This window comes from Phyllobates terribilis, unplaced genomic scaffold (genome assembly GCF_046119375.1).
Source record: "Phyllobates terribilis strain yellow unplaced genomic scaffold, ASM4611937v1 Scaffold_3__8_contigs__length_932513732, whole genome shotgun sequence".
Lineage (NCBI taxonomy): Eukaryota > Metazoa > Chordata > Amphibia > Anura > Dendrobatidae > Phyllobates > Phyllobates terribilis.
Genome location: NW_027362763.1, coordinates 613,887,689 through 613,909,776, shown reverse-complemented (window position 1 = coordinate 613,909,776; position 22,088 = coordinate 613,887,689). Strand labels below are relative to the sequence as shown.

At 43.5% G+C, this 22,088-nt stretch overlaps 1 protein-coding gene across 5 annotated transcripts in view; it reads right to left on the bottom strand.

Annotated features, from left to right (window-relative positions):
* Positions 1 to 17,634: 17,634 nt before the first annotated feature.
* PHF10 (PHD finger protein 10) overlaps positions 17,635 to 22,088 on the bottom strand; it is a 363,357-nt gene continuing 358,903 nt past the window's right edge. For all 5 annotated transcript variants that reach the window (XM_073671486.1, XM_073671484.1, XM_073671487.1 and 2 more), the window contains one exon: positions 17,635 to 17,864. In XM_073671486.1, the coding sequence (XP_073527587.1) occupies positions 17,779 to 17,864 (86 nt within the window). In that variant the 3' untranslated portion in view covers positions 17,635 to 17,778. The remainder of the gene's footprint in view (positions 17,865 to 22,088) is intronic.

Genomic DNA, 22,088 nt, shown 5'->3' with positions numbered 1-22,088 from the left:
TGACAGTCATGGCTTCAATGTTTACTTGTAGATACTCCTGTACCATCGTCTCTAGGCGTTGACTATGTGTCAGACTTCTTGTCTCCTGTGGCCTTGCAAAGGATGGGCTAAAAAAGTGGTGAAATGATTCCGCAAAATTGATGTTACCAGCAGATACTGTGGTTCTGTTACGGTTTGAGTGCTGAACACTCGACGGTCCCACGGTTGGCATGTTGGAACTGTGAGATTCACTACGTGCACCACTGGTGTTTTGTGGAAAAGCACATGTAAGATTCTGCAACAGTCTCTGCTGATACTCCTGCATGCGTGCATCCCTTTCTATGGCAGGAATAATTTCTGCAAATTTACTTTTGTACCGGGGATCTAACAGTGTGGCAACCCAGTAGTCAGGATTATTTCTAATTCTCACAATTCGAGGGTCATGTTGCAGGTAGTGCAGCAAGAAGGCACTCGTGTGTTGCGCATCCAGGAGCACCAAGTCCCTGCTGTGTTGGTGGCGAGGTAACAATCATGCTTCCTTCCTCTGTCCTCTCCCCCCAACCTCGCACAACAGAAATGTGATCAAGGTCTCCCTCATCTGATGAGTCTTCCATCAGTTCGTCCTCCACTTCTTCCTGGGCTCCTGCACCTTCCTCACTAGTTTGGCTGCTACCATGCGCCCTGGTAAAACCATCTCCCCCACCCTCACATGCCTGCCGCCTTGGTGCTGCCGACCGTCTGGACCTTGCAGATGTTAGCCCTTCCGCATACAACTCCTCCTCCTCTACTTCCTTCACCTCCTCTTGTGCCACCACCTGACTCCGAATTCTGTTTAACATGTGCTCCAGCATGTAAATCACCGGAATAGTCATGCTGATAATGGCATCGTCAGCACTAAATATCTTCGTCGCCATTTCAAAACTGTGCAGAAGGGTGCATAGGTCCCTGATCGGAGACCACTCCTCCAGCGTGATTTGCCCCACCTCTGGATCTCGTTGGCCCAGGCTATACGTCAGAACGTATTGCACCAGGGCTTGTCGGTGCTGCCACAGTCGCTGCAACATGTGCAGAGTTGAATTCCACCGGGTAGGCATTCCAGACTTCTGTAGAGATGTAAGTCGCTGAGCTGTGGGATGCGAACGGCAGAAGTGAGCACACAGCGACCGTGCCCTCTGCAGAAGGCCATCTAGTCCGGGATAGTGGGCTAAAAATTGCTGGACAACCAGGTTCAACACGTGAGCCATACAAGGCACGTGTGTGACATTGCCCCGGCGAAGGACCGCACCCAGGTTTGCAGCATTGTCGCACATGGCCTTCCCTGGTTTCAGGTCCAGTGGAGACAACCATTCATGAAATTGGTTCTCCAGAGCTGACCACAACTCCTCAGCTGTGTGACTCACATTTCCCAGACATTTCAAAGTAAAAACCGCCTGATGACGTTGAGCCCTACTGCCAGCATAGTAAGGAGGTGTGCAGGATCCCTTCTGCGCAGTTAGAAAGCTTGTGGCATGACCAGACAGGCTTTGGGTGCAGGTGGAGGACCGAGAGGAGGTTGAGGAGGCAGAAGCAGTGGAGGAACTTTGAGATAAAGAGGATTGACGCACAACTCGTAGGGACGGCAAGACTTGGACAGCAGCCCCTTGTCCTGCTGTCACCATAGTTACCCAGTGCCCAGTCAGCGACATGTAACGCCCCTGTCCATGCCTACTCGTCCAAGTGTCTGTGGTGAAATCCACCCTGTCACACACAGAGTTTCTCAAAGAAGAGGTGATGTTGTGTGCGACATGCTGGTGGAGCGCAGGCACACCTTTCTTTGAGAAGTAGTGCCGACTGGGCATCTGGTACTGGGGCACTGCGAAGGACATAAGGTCTCGAAAATCCTCTGTGTCCACCAGGCGGAAAGGCAGCATTTCTGTAGCCAAGAGCTTGCAGATGGTGAAATTCAACCTCTTAGCTTTCTCATGGCTAGGAGGAAATGGTCTTTTACTTGTCCACATCCGAGGAACCGAGGGCTGGCTATTGTGCTTAGACGGGGTTGATAAGGGTGTCCCCGGCAAACTGCCGGTCTGTGAGGAAGATGCAGGCGGACATGTTAGGTTGCCTTGATCCAAAGGTGGTGCTATCGATGTCGGACAGCGCTCAACACCAGCTGGTGTTACCACCTCCAAAGAAAATGATGACCTGCCAATCACGCTGGCTGTTGCGGGTAAAGAGGTGGCAGGTCTGCGCCCCAAAACAGGTGTGACTGCTGTCCCCCCAGTCACAGAGGATGAAGAGGCCGCGGATGCACAAGATATGGCAGACGGTGGTTGGCCTGGCCGGCTAGGCCGCATTGTAGCACACTGAGCTTCCCACTGCAACTTATGCTTCATGTCCATGTGCCGGTTCATGCATGAAGTACTCAAACTATGTATTTTTTGGCCTCTACTTAGCTTTTGCTGACAAATGTTACAGATAACACGAGTTGGGTCATCTTTATCGATCTGAAAAAATGCCCAGGCTATGCAAAGCTTAGCACCCATGCGACCTGAAGAGCCACCACGACTTGTGGTGAGAGGCAGAGTTGTGTTTGAGGATGCAGTTGTTGACGTGCTTCCAGTACTACGTCTCTGTCCAGGAAGGCGCAACCTGACCTCGTCGTCACTAGCATCTTCCTCCACCTCCCCTGCTGACCTCATCTCTTGGCTGACTGTGGGTTGACAGTAAGTGGGATCTCCAACCTCATCATCATCACCCTGTGCGTTATCACACCCGTCGTCCTCAGAGCCAACCTGTTCCTGCCCTGACAAAAAACTAAAGTTGTCGCTCCAATCAGGTATTTGAGTCTCATCATCGTCTTCCTCATTGTCTCCACCAACAGGAGTTACAGTTTGGGAATGAGGGTCTACATTATGGTCAGAACCTTCTGCGTCTGGTCCTGGATCCGACTCAAAGATTCTGGGCATCAGTGCAGATCATTTCCTCGTCTGGATTCACAGAAGCGCTGGAGTCGACCTCTGATTCCCAGGCTATAGTATGAGTAAACAGCTCTGCAGACTCAACCATCTGTTCTACCTCATACTCAGACGGGCAGCTGGAGATTTGGGAGCTGTGAGGAAGCAAGTGCGATTGGGGTGACACCTTTGAGGACTGGAGTATTTGTGATGTTGAAGTTGATGTGGAGGAGAGCCCACTTAAAGGAACACTTGATATCCGTTGAAGCACCTGCTGTTTTTGTGCCTCATGTGGAATTTGTAGCGATTGGCGTGGCCGTAAGAAAGGGATCTTATCACATTGTCCGCTAAAAGAAGTAGACATTTTAGTTTGGCTGGAAGATGATCTTTCTTCTGCAGATGTTACTGTTGCTTTAACACCTACCCCACGGACACAACCTTTTTTCCCCTTCCCAACACGCCTATTCCCCTTTCCACCAGCAGCAGGCCTTTTCCCGCTCATTTTGGTGGTTAACTAATTCACAACTCTGGAGTTGTTTGCACAAAAAACAATGGATGGGAACCGAGCAGAGCTGAGTGGCCAAACTGTGGTATTAGGCCAAAACTATTGGCTGGGTTAGATGCAGAAAAAAATTATATTTAATTTGCAACCTGATGGAGGTCAGTATAGATGGACTAATAGAACAAGTCCCACACACAGCTAGAAGCCCAAATATTTTTTCAGAGGTAGATGCAGAAAAAAATTATATTCAATTTGCAACCTGATGGAGGTCAGTATAGATGGACTAAGAGAACAAGTCCCACACACAGCTAGAAGCCCAAATATTTTTTCAGAGGTAGATGCAGAAAAAAATTATATTCAGTTTGCAACCTGATGGAGGTCAGTATAGATGGACTAATAGAACAAGTCCCACACACAGCTAGAAGCCCAAATATTTTTTCAGAGCTAGATGCAGAAAAAAATTATATTCAATTTGCAACCTGATGGAGGTCAGTATAGATGGACTAACAGAATGATGCTATGCCCAAAAGATTTTACTTCACTAGGTGCAGTAAAAAAATTGGTATTCTATACACAGGTGGTATATCTTGCAACACAGATAGGTTACTCCACTGACTAACACACTCTGCAATAGGCCAAAAAGGATTAGCTTTGCTAGATTCAGCCAAATGCTGTGAAAAAAACTTGCACAGCACTGGCACAGACCTGCCTGGCAAAAACTGATAGGAACTGATGTAACCTAGTCCTGAAAAGGACTGCAATTACAATTAGTCTTTACTCCCAACCTATCTATTTAAGAGCAGAGACCTGCCTGATAAAAGTCGTAGGAAATGCTGTAACCTAGTCCTTAAAAGGACTGCAATCACAACTATTCCCTACTCCCAAGCTATCTGTAGATTTGTGCGAAAATTGGCTTGAAATTAACAAGGTATAGCGCACACAGCAACAGCGGTGCCGTCTAACACGCAGCTGTAGCAGTGAGAAAATGGTGGCGACGGGGAAAATGGCTTGGTCTTATAGGGCAAGGACATGTGACATACACTGCCAATGACACATGCCCTTGCTTGTGTGAAAAAAGCACTTCGCTCCGTGTGTGCACTGCTGATAGGCTGACAGATTGCACCTCCCCACTGTAAATGCAGGAAAGAGAAAAAAAATGGAGATCTTCATTATTCCTGCAGAGATCCATCCCCTGCCCCTCCCCCCGCCCCGCTGTATACTCAAACTGCATATTAACATTAATTTTAATCATTACTGAGAAAAAATCCAGTTATGATTTTGGTGCACGAACAGTTATCGAACATAACCTCGAACAGCCGAATTTTTCTCAAATCGTTCGTGTTCGCCGAACGGCTCGAACACCGCCCAAAACAGCTCGAATTTGAGATTTGCGAACAGTTCAAGTCGAACAACGCTCATATCTACTAGAGAACAACCTCTGTACACTAACTTGGGTTGGAGGTAAAGCCATAACCACATGGGCAACATCTCTAACAATTTCCGGGCATAAAGGAATTGCCTCATGCACAGTCAGTTTTGATGAACGATTGAATTTTTCTATTTCTTTGAGAGCAAGTGAAACATTTTGCTGAAATATGGTCAATCTGCTTGCTATAGGAGACGGAGTGATATCTTTTTCCTTTCGGCAACGCTTTGCCTGCTCCATGTCATCCAAATACTTGTCAAAGTCAAACTCCTCATCTGATAAGGATGAAGATATGGCAGCAGTAGCACTGTCAGGACCCAAGTCCTCTTGCGCCTGGCAGTCCTGTAGGCCACTCATCCTATCTGCTACCTGAGTCAGAGCTTCTTTTCCTTTAGTAAGCTGTTGATTATCAAGCAGTATACGATGACTTGGGTCCACATAAACAGCTGCCAGAAAAATGTTATTTTCCAATAGCTGTGTCTCTCTCCGTTTCATTGAAGCAGAAATGCCATCTGCGATTAAACCTCCTCTTTGGAACAGGAAAAATAGCAAGTTCTTCCACTCCCTTATGAAAATGCCAGGAGTCAAATCCTCAGCTTGTAATTTTTTAGTCACGGTAAAAGGGTGATTAAGCAATTCCTTCAATTCAGCCACCTGTGTCCATTGACCTTCATTTAGGGTTACCGGAGGGTTCGCCATATCTATAAGAAACTCTTTTATTTCAAGCAATCGCACAATCATTAAATAAGTGCTGCCCCACCGAGTGGCTTGATCGACAATTGCCCCTTTCCCAGCACGTCTCTTCAAGATGGAATCAATTTTAGGGGTTCTGGCGGGAATATCCAATTTCCTCACTTTTCCAATCAGATTTGCAGCATGTCCCTCTTGCAGACTATCTCTTATTGCCTGCTGCAGCGTGTGCACAACACAGCGCATGTGATGAATAGGAAAGTGTTCTTAAGCAGCTTCAACAAGATCATCTATTTCTAAAGAATAATTTTGCTGTTCTTCTGTTGTAATATCTGTTTGTTCCTCAGTTACATGAACAGCACTGTGGCCTTCCATCTCAAACATACTGAATCCTACATTTTCTTCTAGCTGTTGTTCATTCCTCTCATTCATCAGTTTAATTATCATGTTTGAAGCATTGTCCGTTACAATAGCAAGAACCTGTACTTTTTTGAGTTTGTAATCTTGCAGAACTTTTTCCACTAAGACCTGGAGAAACTCACTGGTGTGATGAGCTTTGGTGTCTTTTACTGCCAATGTCTTGGTAACAATTTCTTTGTTGTCACAAACATATCGAACATTGATGGCAAAATAGTTCACTCTGTGACGTGTGCAGGCATCCATTTTAAGAAACATGAAGTGTCTTTTGAGAGTCTTTTTAAGATCTTCCTTGTGCTTAAGGGCTTCTTCAAATCACTAATTTTCTAATACTTTCTCTTCCCAGAGAAACACCAAGTTTGCGGCCATTTCTCCATTAAGAGCTGTAAAAGCTGGTCGTACAAATAATGATAATGGTACACCGTCCTTCACAACAAGCTGGATGAGCTGTCTTATAACATATCTGCTGTCATTGTTACAGTAACTTTGTCACTTACAAAATCTCTTGTTAATGATGTTTGAGATGCTCTTTCATCCTCCTTTCCTGGCAGGTAGTGCTGGGCGCGGGTTTCTTGGTGCTGGGCGCTGGTTTCTTGGTGCTGCTGTTATCTTTCTCATCCACTGCTTTCAGTACTTCTGGATGAAAGCGCTGTAAATGTCTTTTTAGATTGGAAGCTCTTGTAGGAGCATTTTTATCACTGCCTGAGTATGCACTGTTATTGGCATCACAGCATTTGTTTTCCTCTGGGTCACTTGTCATACATTGACACAATATTTTTCATCTTGAGTCACTGTGAAATACTCAAATACAGCTGACTTCATGGGGAGCTTCTTAGACATTTTGTAATCCTATAAATTCACTCTCAAAATAAGTTTGTCCTATAAAATAAAATAATGTATATTATAATTCCAGCAAGAACAGGGAACTATGTACAGTGGGGAAAATAAGTCTTTGATACACTGACAATTTTGCAAGTTTTCCCACCTACAAAGAATGGAGAGATCTGCAATTGTACACTTCACCTGTGAGAGACAGACTAAAAAAATCCAGAAAATCACATTGTATGATTTAAGTAATATGCATTTTATTGCATGAAATACGTATTTGATACAATAGAAAAACAGAACTTAATATTTGGTACAGAAACCTTTGTTTGCAATTACTGAGGTCAGACGTTTCCTGTAGATTCTGTTTCAGGTGAAGTGTACCTATGATTAAAAATTTCAGACCTCTCCATTCTTTGTAGGTGGGAATCGACAGTGTATCAAATACATACTTTCCCCACTGTATAATTTTAGATAGAAATAAAAGAAAATTTGCATAAATCAATAGTACAGATGACAAATATATAGTTTGTAAAATATGTTATTAGATCGCTTTACTTTGAATTTCCAATCTCAGGCTTTTCTTAGGGTACAGCTCACTAAATGCTTCACAGTCTATGAAGAGGGGGGAGGGAGGGAGCAAGTTTGTTGTGCATCCAGGAACAAAGAAACCGATAACAGAGCTAATAACTTGATGTTTTAGGCTGCGTTCACACATTGAATATTTTCGCGCGCTTTTTTGCGCGCGCTTTTTCAAAATACGCAATGTGCCTTGTGTCTGCCAGCAAAGTGAATGGGAAATTCACTTTGCCGTTCAGACACAGTGTGATTTTACGCAGTGCGTAATCGCAGTTGCGTAAAGAATTGACATGTCAATTCTTTACGCAGCTGCCTCCTGCGCTTTCTCCTATTGTGCCCATTATAAGCGATGGAATTACACAGCGGTGTTCACACACTGCGTAATTCCAGCGCTTTTTTACGGAGGTGCAGGAGAAGCTATGGATACTCACCTATCCGATGGATGGGAGAGCCGTCCGGTCCGGTCCCGCGCTTCCAGCATCTGCCGGTGAAGCGATCAGCTAACCGGCTTGTAATCGGCTTCCGGTCAGCTGATTACAAGCCTTTCACGTGACAGTCAGCTGATCGCTTCACGGCAGATGCTGGAAGCCACGGGACCGGAGCGGACGCCTCTCCCATCCATCGGATAGGTGAGTATCCATAGTTTTTTTTCTTTTAAAAGCAGTGTATGTACTGCAGCCAGAAGCTGTCTGTACATACACTGCTAGGGGGACACTCACACACACGACACACAGACACAGACAGGACAGGCAGACACATACATTACATTATATACACATGACACACTTCATTTCACACCACGTTTTTTGCTGCGCTTTTTTACGCAGTGTGTGAATGGAGGTGCTTTTTTTTACCTGCGTAAAAAAACGCAGGTAAAAAAAGCAGGAAAATACGCAGCGTAAAAAAACGCAGGGAAATACGCAATGTGTGAACGCAGCCTTAGCTTCTATATCTATACAATATATGCTTTAAGAAGTAGTTACCTTAATCTTGTTATCCTGTTCACTCTAGCAATTCTTCTGAGATGAGTGCAGGCCTTCCTTCTTTCTGAGTGTGTATACTTTTTACCCTTGTCTGTAGAGGAGGAGCTTCACTGGTGCTGGAGTGCAGCACTGACTTATCTCAGCTAAGACAAAGCCTAGATCCTCAGGCTACTTCACACCATTGGAGTAGCCAGGATCAAAACTAGGGGGGGGGGCAGAACCTCATACTGTTCCGCAGAACCTCATATTGCACACCTCAGCTGCTGCAGAACCTCATACTGCACACCCCTGCACTAGAAAATAAAACCTGCACCTTAAGAAGATGTGGTGAATGCAATCTATTTATTCCAACTATCAATTGATGTTGATGTGTTACTGAAGACGAGCAATGCCTGTCCTGGGCGTCCTTTTGGGCAGCTATGAGGTGTACCTGACTGATGCTAAAAAAAAGGAGTGTTGGTCTATGTGCTACCCGGCTTTCATTCTTTTCGGTACAGATAAGATATGGATAGACAGAGATGGATAAATGGATGGATAGATAGATGGATAAAGTCAAAGAGGGATAGATAGATGGAGGGATGGATAGATAGATGGAGGGATGGATAGATAGATAGTGGGATAGATGGAGGAATAGATAGATTAATAGAGGGATGGAGAGATAGATACAGGGATGGATGGTTAAATATATGAATAGATAGATGATAGATAGGCATATGGATGGATAGCTGGAGGCATAGATGAAAGGATGGATAGATAGAGGGATGGATGGATAGATAGAGGGATAAATGAAAGGATGAACGGAAAGATTGAGGGATAGATAGAGCGATGGATAGATAGATACATGGAGGGATAGATAGAGTGTGATAGACAGATGACAGCTACAGACAGCAAATAGTACATTGCACATATCGCACATATAGTTCACACACATTGTACAGAGAGCACATAATAATCACCTACAATATTAGCATTAGTTACCTTCCTGTGACAGAGATTAGTAGTAGTACTTTCACTTTCTCACATTCTCCAGCTCGGGGCCCAGGAATCGGATCCTGTGCAGGGCAGGCACCACTCCCCCCTCCTCTCTCTGGTGAAGACCGCAGAAGACCGGACAGAGGAGAGGAGATTGCCCCCTGCAGTCTGGAGCCAGTGCAGGACGGGAGCACTGCAGCATACAAGTGAGTTTTGATAGGTGCGTGCCCCTGCTTCTAGGGGGAGGGGGGGGCAGCTGCCCCCCCTGCCCCTCGCTGGCTACGGCCATGATTCACACACAGCGTTTTTGCGGATCTGTTTTTTGCAGTAAAATGCAGTGACTCTGGGCAGCCCAGCAAAGTCAATGGGTTTCAAGATATGACACTCGGACATATCGTTTTGTGAAGATCCGTTTTTGGGCTCAAAACGGATCCTCACAAAGAATGAGCATGTCTGTTTGTGCGGCGTTTTTCTAATCTGCTTTTGCTATTGAAAACATTATCTATGAGCTCAAAAACCTTTCAGGTGATGCGGTTTTTTAAAAAGCTGATCTGCTATTGCAGCTGAAAAACGTATCCTCAAAAAACACAGCAAAAACGCTGTGTGTGAATGTAGCCTTAGATCAGGAATAGAGCAGCCATTTATAGGACATTTCATAACTTTCCCAAATTCCTATGAAAAAATATTCCCCCCACAAACTGCATTGAACTACTGTACCCAATTTATTATATATTTTAGGAGTTGGAGTCGGTCCATTTTACACCGACTCCACGACTCCGACTCCACAGCCCTGGCAAAAACAGTTTAACATATGGGCCAGGGACTGAATGAGGATGTGTACTGCGTATAGATAGAGTACAAAGGTTGAATAGATCGGAAAAATCTTGTTAAGGACCAAAGGGAATATAGCACACTCTTTAGAATAGCATTGTTCTTCACATTTGCACATTCCTTTCATCCCCAAACATCTGCTGGACGCAGAGGCACCGAAAGAAAATATAGAATAGGTGATTTTATATAAATCCAATTGGGATGAGACATATTTTGGTGGCAGGGCTAATTGGGGAACAGCTGGGTCATGTTTGATCTCTAAGAAAAGATAAAATCCCAATAAAAAATATGGCTTCCCTAACTTCTGCTATCATCCGGAGAGGAGCTATCGCATAAGTTGGGGGGATTTCATAAAATCATGGAGGGCTGAGACCAGCTCACAACTTGGCCCATGTGAGGTCACCAAAGGGGAGTGTGTGGGTGGGACTCAGGGAGCTGACAAAAGATCAAGCCGAATTATGATCTTCGTTTGTGCTGAGAGATAAATATCCATGTATGTATGCAGGGACTACATTCACGTAACGGCCAATCGATGTGATCTCCTTCGGATAAACCTAGTCGTCTCTGCCATCGGTATAGTAAATTCTTCAGGTGATCCATTTTAATTTTTGTGACTGTATATGCTGTATTGTTTTGTCCCCTTTGTAAAATCTTTTGATTATTTTTTATAAACACTGACTATCGTTCTGGATTAAACATAAAATGTAACAGTTCTGTTCCTTTTTTCTGTAAACTGCGCCTGAAGCCACACGCTACCAGAACCTGTCAGAACAGTCAGCCTGTATAAAACCCGACCGGTGGTGGCAGCTAATAATCTTTCTTGGGTTATCATGAAGTTAGCAGTTATCATACGGGGGTATATACAGTACATATATTCCATGTGTTGGAAACTGGAGGTGTATATCCCATACGCTCATTGCTATCTTTCCGATAACTAATTAGTGAGAACAGCCCAGACGATAGGGGGCAGCAGATAGTTGTTCCTTCCAAAGATCACAGCGGTTGGTCAGTGATAATTGGGATTTTAAAAATCCCTTACACTGTATATGGAATTTAATTCACAATGTCCTTTTATGTAAATCAGAGTAGCGGCAGAAAGGTATCTCTGCAGCCATCATTTTCCATGGACATGGCTTAGAAAAAAAATAATTTTGCCATTACCATACTTATCCAAAAGGAGTCCCAAAGTTTTCATGGAAAGACTTCTGTAAATTTGAGTTTGCAACCAGCACTTAGCTCGCTCACAATATCAAAGGATCGCACGTATTGTTAGTGACAAAACTCTCCTCCTCACAAGACTAGACGAGATCTCTACCAAATTCAGGGAAAGACATTATCCATTTGATCTTCTTACAGAGAAACAAAGGACCCTCACTCCACTGCAAACAGAACCTCGGCCCAATAATACTGAACGCATCCCCTTTATGCATACATAGCAACCTTTCATGCCCAAAAGCCACACTGATCAGTAAACACTGGCCACTACTCAACAGAACATTTCCAAACATTGAAGCCTTCAAATCCCCACCAATCATGTGTACAAGAAGACCATGGAATATAAAAGATGATCTCATCAGGGCAGACATAGGCAACACATCCAAGAGACCAACTCAGCAATTCCTCAATACCCCAAAACGTGGCACCTTCCCTTGCTTAAGTTGTGCGTCTTGCTCCAATGTCATTAAATCCAACACTGTCACTCATCCTCAAACACAGCAAATCATACCCCATAAAGGGATACTATACGTGTGACTCAAATTTTGTGGTATACGTCATCACGTGCCCCTGTGGCCTGATGTACGTGGGGGGAAACAACCCAGCATGTAAAAGACAGAATCGCCAGCCATAAGTCCACAATACGCTGTGGCAAGACCTGGCTATCATTACCACACCACTTCACCAACACAAAACACACGGTCTCCAAATTAAGATTCCTGGTGATAGAACAGGTCCTCAAGCCACGGCTGTGAGGCAATCATGCTCGCCTCCTCCAACAACGTGAGTCATTCTGGATTCACACCCTCCAAACTGTCCACCAAAGGACTCAATCGTGACATGAACCTCTTAATATGAGGATATTTTCCTTTCCGCTAATCCGGCACCCTTGGTCATCTCCCCACTCAGTGTCCCCATGATGTCTTGTCCCCTTCCAGTCCCCACACTACTACCAGTGCTCAGAACTTTGGCCATAACTCACTTAATATTACCCTCCCTGCCACTCACCCATTTCCTTGCCACCTGTGCATGTCACCCACTTATTTTTCCATAACCCATATACCTCTGACACAATCCCCCTGACCATACCCCTATATACCTCTGACACTATCCCCCTGGCCATCATCTCCTCATACCCTCATACTTCTGACACAATCCCCCTTATCTCCCCATACCTCCTTATACTTCTGACACTTTACCCCATGCAATTCTCACACAATCCCTTTTGCCAGCCCTTTATCATGCCCACAGCAGCATTGCAGTAGGAACGCATCCATCCCCATGACAACCACCTGCGCTGTGTTGGTTCACAGCGCAGGCGCACTCTCCCTGCCCAGACCGCCAGCAAACTCGCGGCCGCGGAACCCACAGTGACGTAACTTCCAGGGGCGTGCCCCGCGCAACTAGAGGCCACACAGACTCACAGTGTGGCGCTGGCCGCGCACACGTTGCTGCCACGTCACCACGTGATGCAACATCCGGGGGCGTGGCTCCCAGGCTCTCTCAACACAACACAGGGGGTATTTAAAGCCAACCCACCTGACAATACACAGAGCACTGCTGCACACCATGAAGGTGGGAGCGCCCCTGTACCACACCTCCAGGTAAACCTCTCTATACCCTGTGCCTCATACTGCTGCATCTTTATGGACCATGTTGTCCCTTCTATACTTTTCTCCACTCTGCTATGTCCTGATTGTTCTACCTGACCAAGCCCCCACTCCCTACTAGGGGTGGTCTATCCCTTATGGCTCCACTTTATATGGCTGCCTTAACAGAGATCAGGTTCTTCTCCACACCTGTAATTCCACTCGGACTCTGCCTTCTATTTCTCTACACCACTATAGTCCACGGTACATCCTATACCTGCGGTGGTCCTAGCGTGGTACTCCTCTAATTCCACCCTTCCTTTAACCACAGGCCACGCGCCATGAAAATCATATCCAGAACTGAAGCTATGCAACCCTGAGACCTTTACACCTCTACAGCCTCACACTGTAAGGTACACGGCCTCCATCATCACCTTTTATGATTACGTTGTCCCTCAGGTTGAACCTCGGCTCCAGGCAGCTGGGTATCTTTATTAGGATGTTATTTGCATTACTTACCTCATCTCAATTCCTGGGATTACCATACTTTGTATGATCATTGTACATGTGTACATTTTGTATTATTAAGGTTTCCTTCTCCTGCTTCTTGTTTTGTAAATATTTTTACTTTACCTTCTTTTTTCCACAGTGACTACATATGAATAAGACCCTGGTGTGTCGAAACATTAATTTGCTACAGTTGCATTTCCTGCAGTTTACTAACAGTAAGGTAAAATAAGCCTAGAAAAGTTAAGTTGGTAGCGACTATGACCGCTTGTAGGTTATACAGCTCTATGCACTTTGGAAACAAAACACACCTGTTCAGAATGTGACAAGATTTTTAGTTAATATTTTAAAACAATTTCAGTAACCTCTAAGTAGCATGATCCATATTTTAAATTCCCAATTGGTATTTTAAAACCTTAAACCACAAATATAATTATAAATTATTTTTTATAGTACATGTCAGTGAATTCTGGGCTTTAAGCAGCTTTTGAGGTTTTGTCTAAAGTTTTTTTAATGGAGGAAAATAAAAATACAACATAAGCAGTACTTGCAACTAATTTCATCTCCATGTATGTGCACCAATCGTCAAAAGGTATAAAAACAAACTGTTTCACAATTTTAAGTCTGGTGTGCAATGAGCTGAAGCAAACGTTAGCACTTCACTATCTGCCAAGAATAATGACAATCCTGGAATGTCTTAACAGCTGTATGCAGGCTACATGGCATCTACACACTCAAGTCCTTCTAATTTTACACCTATTGGTATGAGGTACAGGTGCTTCTCAAAATTAGAATATCATCAAAAATGTAATATATTTTAGTTCTTCAATACAAAAAGTGAAACTCATGTATTAGATTGCTGTTTGTAATGACTATATATTTCAAGTGTTTATTTCTCTTAATGTTGATAATTATGGCTTGCAGCCAATGAAAACACAAAAGTCATTATCCAAGTAAATTGAAATAATTAGCAAAAAACACCTTCAAAGGCTTCCTAAGAATTTAAAAAAGTCCTTAAGTCTGTTTCAGTAGGCTCCACAATCATGGGGAAGACTGCTTACTTGACAGATGTCCAGAAGGCAGTCATTGACATAATCCACAAGGAGGGTAAGCCACAAAAGTTCATTGCTAAAGAAGCTGGCTGTTCAGAGTGCTGTATCCAAGCATATTAATAGAAAGTTGAGTGGAAGGAAAAAGCGTGGTAGAAAAAGGAGCACAAGCAACCAGGATAACCGCAGTATTGAAAGGATTGTTAAGAAAAGGTCATTCAAAAATTTTGGGGAGATTCACGAGGAGTGGACTGCTGCTGGAGTCATTGCTTCAAGAGCCACCACACACAGACGTATCCAGGACATGAGCTACAAGTGTCGTATTCCTTGTGTCAAGACACTCATGACCAATAGACAACACCAGAAGCCTCTTACCTGGGCCAAGGAGAAAAAGACCTGGACTGTTGCTCAGTGGTCCAAGGTGTTGTTTTCAGATGAAAGTAAATTTTGCATTTCATTTGGAAATCAAGGTCCCAGAGTCTGGAGGAAGAGTGGAGAGGCCACAATCCAAGCTGCTTGAGGTCTAGTGTGAAGTTTCCACAATCAGTGATGGTTTGGAGAGCCATGTCATCTGCTTGTGTAGGTCCACTGTGTTTTATCAAGACCAAAGTCAGTGCAGCAGTCTACCAGGAAATTTTAGAGAACTTCATGCTTCCCTCTGCCGACAAGAGATGGAAATTTCATTCTTCAGCAGGACTTGGCACTTGTCCACACTGCCAAAAGTACCAATACCTGGTTTTAAAAAACAGTATCACTGTGCTTGATTGGCCAGCAAACGCACCGGACCTTAACCCCATAGAGAATCTATGAGGTATTGTCAAGCGGAAGGTGAGACACCAGACCCAAAAATGCAGAAGAGCTGAAGGCGACTATCAAAGCAACCTGGGCTTCCATAACACCTCAGCAGTGCCACAGTCTGATTGCCTTCATGCCACACCGCATTGATGCAGTAATTGATGCAAAAGGAGCCCCGACCAAGTATTGAGTGCATTTACTGAACACACATTTCAGTAGGCAAACATTTTGGATTTTAAAAACATTATTCTAATTTACTGAGATAATGACTTTTGTGTTTCCACTGGCTGTAAGCCATAATCATCAACACTAAAGCCCCCGTCTCACATAGCGATATCGCTAGCGATATCGCTGCTGAGTCACGGTTTTGGTGACTCACCAGCGACCTCACCAGCGATGTCGCTGTGTGTGACACTTTGCAACGATCAGGCCCCTGCTGTGAGGTCGCTGATCGTTGCAAAGTGTCCTGGACCATTTTTTGGTCGTTGGCCTCCCGCTGGCCAGCACACATCGCTGTGTGTGACCAGCGGGACCAACGATCTGGCTGGTAACTATGGTAAACATCGGGTTACTAGGGGCACGCGCGCACTTAGTAACCCGCTGTTTACCATGGATACCACTCTGCTACGGTGCACGGAGGCTCCCGCGCACCGTAGCAGAGTGGTATCCATGGTAAACAGCGGGTTACTAGGGGCACACGCGCACTTAGTAACCCGATGTTTACCATAGTTACCAGCCTGCTCCTGCTTGCAGCAGGCTGGTAACGGGAGCAGGACATCGTGGAACGATTCTTTCCACGATATCGCTGCTCCCCTCATCGCTGGTGAGCCTGCCTGTTTGACAGCTCACCAGCGATGTATTAGCGATGCAGCAACGATCCCTGACAGGTCGTATCGTTGTCGGGATCGCTGCTGCATCGTTTAGTGTGACGGGGCCTTAACAGAAAAACACTTTAAATAGATCACTCTATTCGTAATGACTCTATATAATACGAGTTTCACTTTTTGTATTGAAGAATTAAAATAAAATACACTGCTCAAAAACATAAAGGGAACACTTAAACAACACAATGTAACTCCAAGTCAATCACACTTCTGTGAAATCTACCTGTCCAGTTATGAAGCAACACTGATTGTGAATCAGTTTCTCCTGCTGTTGTGCAAATGGAACAGACAACTGGTAGAAATGATAGGCAATTAGCAAGATACCCCCTATAAAGGAGTGGTTCTGCAGGTGGGGACCACAGACCATTTCTCTGTTCTCATCCTTTTTGGCTGTTTTGGTCATTTTTTCATAGCTCTCACCCCTAGAGGTACAGAAGCATGAGGCGGTGTCTACAGTACAACCCACAGAAGTTGCCCAGGTAGTGCAGTTCATCCAGGATGGCACATTAGCGAGTTGTGGCAAGAAGGGTAGATGTGTCTGTCAGCACAGTGTCCAGAGCATGGAGCAGATACCAGGAGATGTGGAGGGAGCCATAGGAGGGCAACAACCAAAGAGCAGGACCATTACCTCCTCCTTTGTGCAAGGAGGAACAGGAGGATCACTGCCAGAGACCTGCAAAATGACCTCCAGCAGGCCACAAATGTGCATGTGTCTGCACGAACTGTTAGAAACTGAGGGTGGTATGAGGGCCCGACGTCACACTAATGCAGGACAATGCCACACCTCATGTGGCTGGAGTGTGTCAGCAGTTCCTGCAAGATGAAGTCATTGAAGCTATGGACTGGCTCGCCCGTTCCCCAGACCTGAATCCGATTGCTCACATCTGGGACATCATGTCTCGCTCCATCCACCTACGTCACGTTGCTCCACAGACTGTCCAGGAGTTGGCGGACGCTTTAGTCCAGGTCTGGGAGGAGATCCCACAGGAGACCATCCGCAACCTCATCAGGAGCATGCCCAGGCGTTGTAAGTTGGTCACACAGGCACGTGGAGGCCACACACATTACTGAGCCTCATTTTTACTTGTTTTAAGGACATTACATCAAAGTTGGATCAGCCTGTAGTGTGTTTTTCCACGTTAATTTTGGGGGTGACTCCAAATCCAGGCCTCCATTGGCTAATACATTTGATTTCCATTGATGATTTTTGTGTGATTTTGTTGTCAGCACATTCAACTTTGTACAGAACAAAGTATTCAATGAGAATATTTCATTCATTCAGATCTAGGATGTGTTATTTGAGTGTTACCTTTATTTTTTTGAGCAGTGTACATTTTTGAAGATATTTTAATTTTGTGAGAAGCACCTGTATGTTTCCTTAGATTTTTAGAAAAAAAAAACAAACAATCTATACCCCGGTTGCATTAATTTCAAGTCCTAACATGCCAGGAAAATTGATTACATTTTTCAAAATAGTTTATTTGGTGTAAAAAATGTGAAAACATGGTACATATGTGATCTCAAAGACCACACAAGAAGATTATGCTCTAGCACCATTTTGAAAGGCTTGTGCAATTATCCAGCATGTAGAAATTCATGCGTTTATCCTTCTTTACTGTTTTTGCCTCTTTTTGCTCCTTTTTTTGGCGTTGCTGGGACATTCTGACAACAGTCGCATATCCATCGACCTACAATGAAAAAATATGGATTTTAGAATTCCACATATGGTTGTCCTCTCAACTCTAATTAAACAAGCACTGTGGTATTTTCATCACTGTAGCCCCCCACCTACCTGTCAAACACTTCTCTTACATATAGTGTACTTCCATGCATGTCAAACCCTTGTTTTCTTCTCTTCAGACTCCATCTTCAATTTCATCATGGACTTTTCTTCGCTTTGCTTAATTTCTGAATCTTAGGGATCACGCAGACAAGTGTATAAATCGGGCATGTGCTATCAGATTTTTTTTTAAATGGACAGCACACAGACCCATGTTATTTAATAGAGCTGTTCAGATTAGTTATTTTTCTTCTGAATCAATCATGTGTCGCAGCATGCAATACTTTCTTCCTAGCCTCGGATGAAACTCGCCCATTAAAGCTTATAGCTGCATTAAATTTAAACAAAAACAAAAAAACTGATCCCACACGGAACATCCAAGTGTCAATCGATTTTTATGGATACATTTCTGTTATAAGCCCAGGAAAATGTATACATATTTTAATGTGGATGTATAAAAACTGATCGCACACTGATGATTTTCTTCATGCTCTGTATTTCACAGAGTTTCTTGTATGACTTTTCTTTGCCTCTAGTCTCTTAAATAAACTAGTAGATTACACTTGTATACATGTTTTTTTTTTCTGTAAGAGCATCCTGAATTCAAACATGCTAGAATGTTTTCATCAGGCACAGGTTTGTTTTTGTTTTTACACGTATTTTTAATTTTAGCTGTTTTAAGTTTTTTTTATGGTTTGCCATTGGTTGATTTAACTAATTTATTTACTATTCTAACCAGTATGTGCTCAGAAAAATAAGGTCTTCTGTTATGTTAAAATACAAAATAACAAGATTATGCAGGTTCAGATACTGCATGTGCCTCGTTTCAGTGCTGAAATCTCAATTTGCACATGCACCACCTCCATTTTATTGAAGTGCTGCACACAAGACACCAGCTCCCACTGCGCATGCACTGCCCACACGATGATAGCAGCGGTGCGGAATTTTAAAAAGAAAGCAGGTCAATGAATAATCAGCGACCCACACAAGAAACAAAGGAGGCTGGTGGGGGGGCGGAGAACGAGAAAACGACCCTGCCCCCACGTCCCACCCTGAAGCACACAACACAGTTTTTCTGAAAAGCTGGCCGCTTACAGGCATCACGTGACCCCCGGTTGCAGCTGGCTCTTCCTTCTGATGATGTCACGTGAAGTGAGGCATGACATCAGTGACACAGACCCTGCGGTGGATGCTGGGTTGTGGGTGGGGATACCCCGCACGTCACACCCAGCATCCACTGCGCGCTTTCCCAATAAATGAGGGGAGGGAAAGCGCGCGGTGGATTCTGGGTTTGACGTGCAGGGAAACCCTGCCCACAGCCTGTCACTCACTGTGGAGCGCAGCACTGAGTCACGCCCAGCTGCAGCCGGAACTTGACATCAGTGGATGTCAGAGTCAGCTGCAGTCGGGGGTCACGTGATGCCTGCCTGAGAGAAGCCAGCAATAGCGCCGCTCACAGGCAGCAGCACAAGGTATTTACAAATAAACTTATTTCCACAATCAAAGGACCATTTTTACAGACTGCTATTTCTGCTTAACGAACATTAAAGGAATTAGATCTGAAACACAGTTAGTTACCCCAATTTGCCATCTGCAATGAGGTCTTACATTGCCAAGAGCTTCCTGTACCCAAATGATCAGCTTTTGTGACAGTTCTGACTCTGACCTTCCTCACACTGAAGATGAAGCATACAGCAATGTGAGAAGTAATCCTACTTTTGAAGCAAGTTTTTCATCAGAACCTCACTTTTTATCTCAAGAAGATTTGAACGACCTTATCAGTGATTTAGACTTGTCTAAACAATGAGAGCTTATAAATTCCAGGCTAACAGGATGAAATCTACTCCTCGAAGACTTATGTGCAGGTATTGTAACCAAGAGAGTGATTTCACAAACTAATTCTCTGAAGGAAAAGGCATAGGTTTTTTGTAATAAATAGTGATGAGAGAATGTGCACTGATAAGGTGTTATTTGAGTATCTTGGGCACGCTCTGATAATATGTTCGATTCCCTGCGTCTGCATGGTTTGCAGCAGTGAACAGACACAACACATGCAGGGATTGCCTATTTGTTAGGCAATCCCTGCATGTGTTGTGTGTGTGTGTGTCTATCACTGCAAAACATGCACCTGCATGTACTTGAACATATTATCCGAGCACGCCGAAGATACCTGGATAACGTTATCAGAGTATGTTCGCTCATCACTAGTAATAATGTTTGTTTTGTTGCGGAGGCCCTTGGATATCTAAAAGTGACACCGGGCAGGTGAGTAGCGATTGTTCACTCATCAAAAGTTAGTTTGAAGGCCGTTCTTTTTCATTATGGGAATAATCTTCCGTCAATACCTGTTTAACTGAAATATCTGTGGAGATTTGAAGGTGATTGCTTTATTGCTTGGGTACCCTAAATTCTGCTGTTTTTTTATGTGAATGGGATAGCAGGGATAGGAAGTCTCACTATATTCAAAAACAATGGCCTAAACATGAATGTATTGTTCCTGGACAAATAAATGTGTCAAATGTACCTAGAGTGAATCCTGAAAAAAAATATTGACCTCCACTGCATATTCAACTAGGATTGATGAAATAATTTGTAAAAGCACTTGATAAAAAATATTTATACATTTGAAATCTAAATTTCGGTGATAGAAGATGAACAGGTTCTGGAAATGTTAAATCCATTGCAAAAAGCTGCCCTTCAAAAAGGTCTCCTTTCCTCGGAAATCATAAAGCAGAAATCTTTGGTAATATAGTGAGTGATCTTGTTGCATTCCCATAGCTTGGTATGATTTCACATGTCCTTAAAACTTAAATTTCTTTGATTCCCACCTGGATTTCTTCCGAGAAAATCTTGGTGCTGTTTGTGACCACTGTAGGGAATGTTTTCATCAGCAGATTTCTACGATGGCAGAATACTGCTGGACCAAAAAAAGAAAAGAAACAAACATCCCGGAAGCAAAATATTCCCGTAAATCATCAAAAATGTTCTAGGTAAGCTGTATTTTTTATAATGTTGACTACATTACTATGTTTTAATATTTCCATAAAACTTGAAATATATGTCACAAAAAAAGACCTGCTTGATGGGGAAAAAAAAAATCTGTAAGCATATTCGAATTCAGCACGAAAAATATATTTAATTACAGTTAATTTTTTTGTGAAAGAAATAAAAACTGTCGACAAGTGTTACCAGTATGCAGGGAGGCTGAATTGTGATCTCCTACAGTACTTTATAATTATAACTTTGACAATGATAATCTAGTAATCAACAGTGATAAGTTTTCCTTCCCTCCATGGAGAAAATGTGTGGTTCATTCCAAACAATTGCATTACACAGGATTTTTTATAGACAGAGATCACTTTGGAGAACATTGTTATGTAGTTCATTATTCCATGAATTTCCAGATTAGAGGCAGAATGGAATAATAAAAAAAAAACTTGAGTGCTACTTTACAGAAATGGCCACATGACAGTGTTATGTTAGCCAACATAAATAAGGCTATATCTTTTTATTTTTATTGGCTTTAAACCATTAATAGCTTTGTCCAACCTCAAAACAAAGTGTAAAAATGGCAGAATTAGCTTCAAAATAAAAATTGGGAATGTGAGCAGGGTGCTCTAGTGGTCTGCAGCGGGACAGGAAGTGATCGCATCACCTGACTGAGGCCCGTAACTGACAGCATTCATCAGAGGCACAAACTATGATGAGTCGTTCTATTCATGTGACTACTGCAACCAATCATAGGTCTCAGTATTTAGATGTCAAGAAAGGGACATCATTGCTTCCTGTACTGGAGCATGCGTGCAAGAGCAGGCTTGTATGCCTATGAAGCATGCCCTCCCACTTGTAAATGTTCTTATAGTAGGTTTGATTATCACGTTAAATAATACATGCAATAGTTTGAAGAGTGGTATGTAAGCAAAATTGTTGTACTTTGGAGTTTCATAACACTGTTAAAACAATAATTTAAATGTATGAACTTTTTAAGAGAAAATTTCTGGTGTCATGTTAAAATATTTGTGCTGTTCTTGTATGGCAATATAAAATACCTTTATTAGATCCATTTAAATGTGGCCAGGCTCAAAGAACGAATGGAGCGAAGGCAAGCATGCTCCAGCAGTCAGAGCCCCAC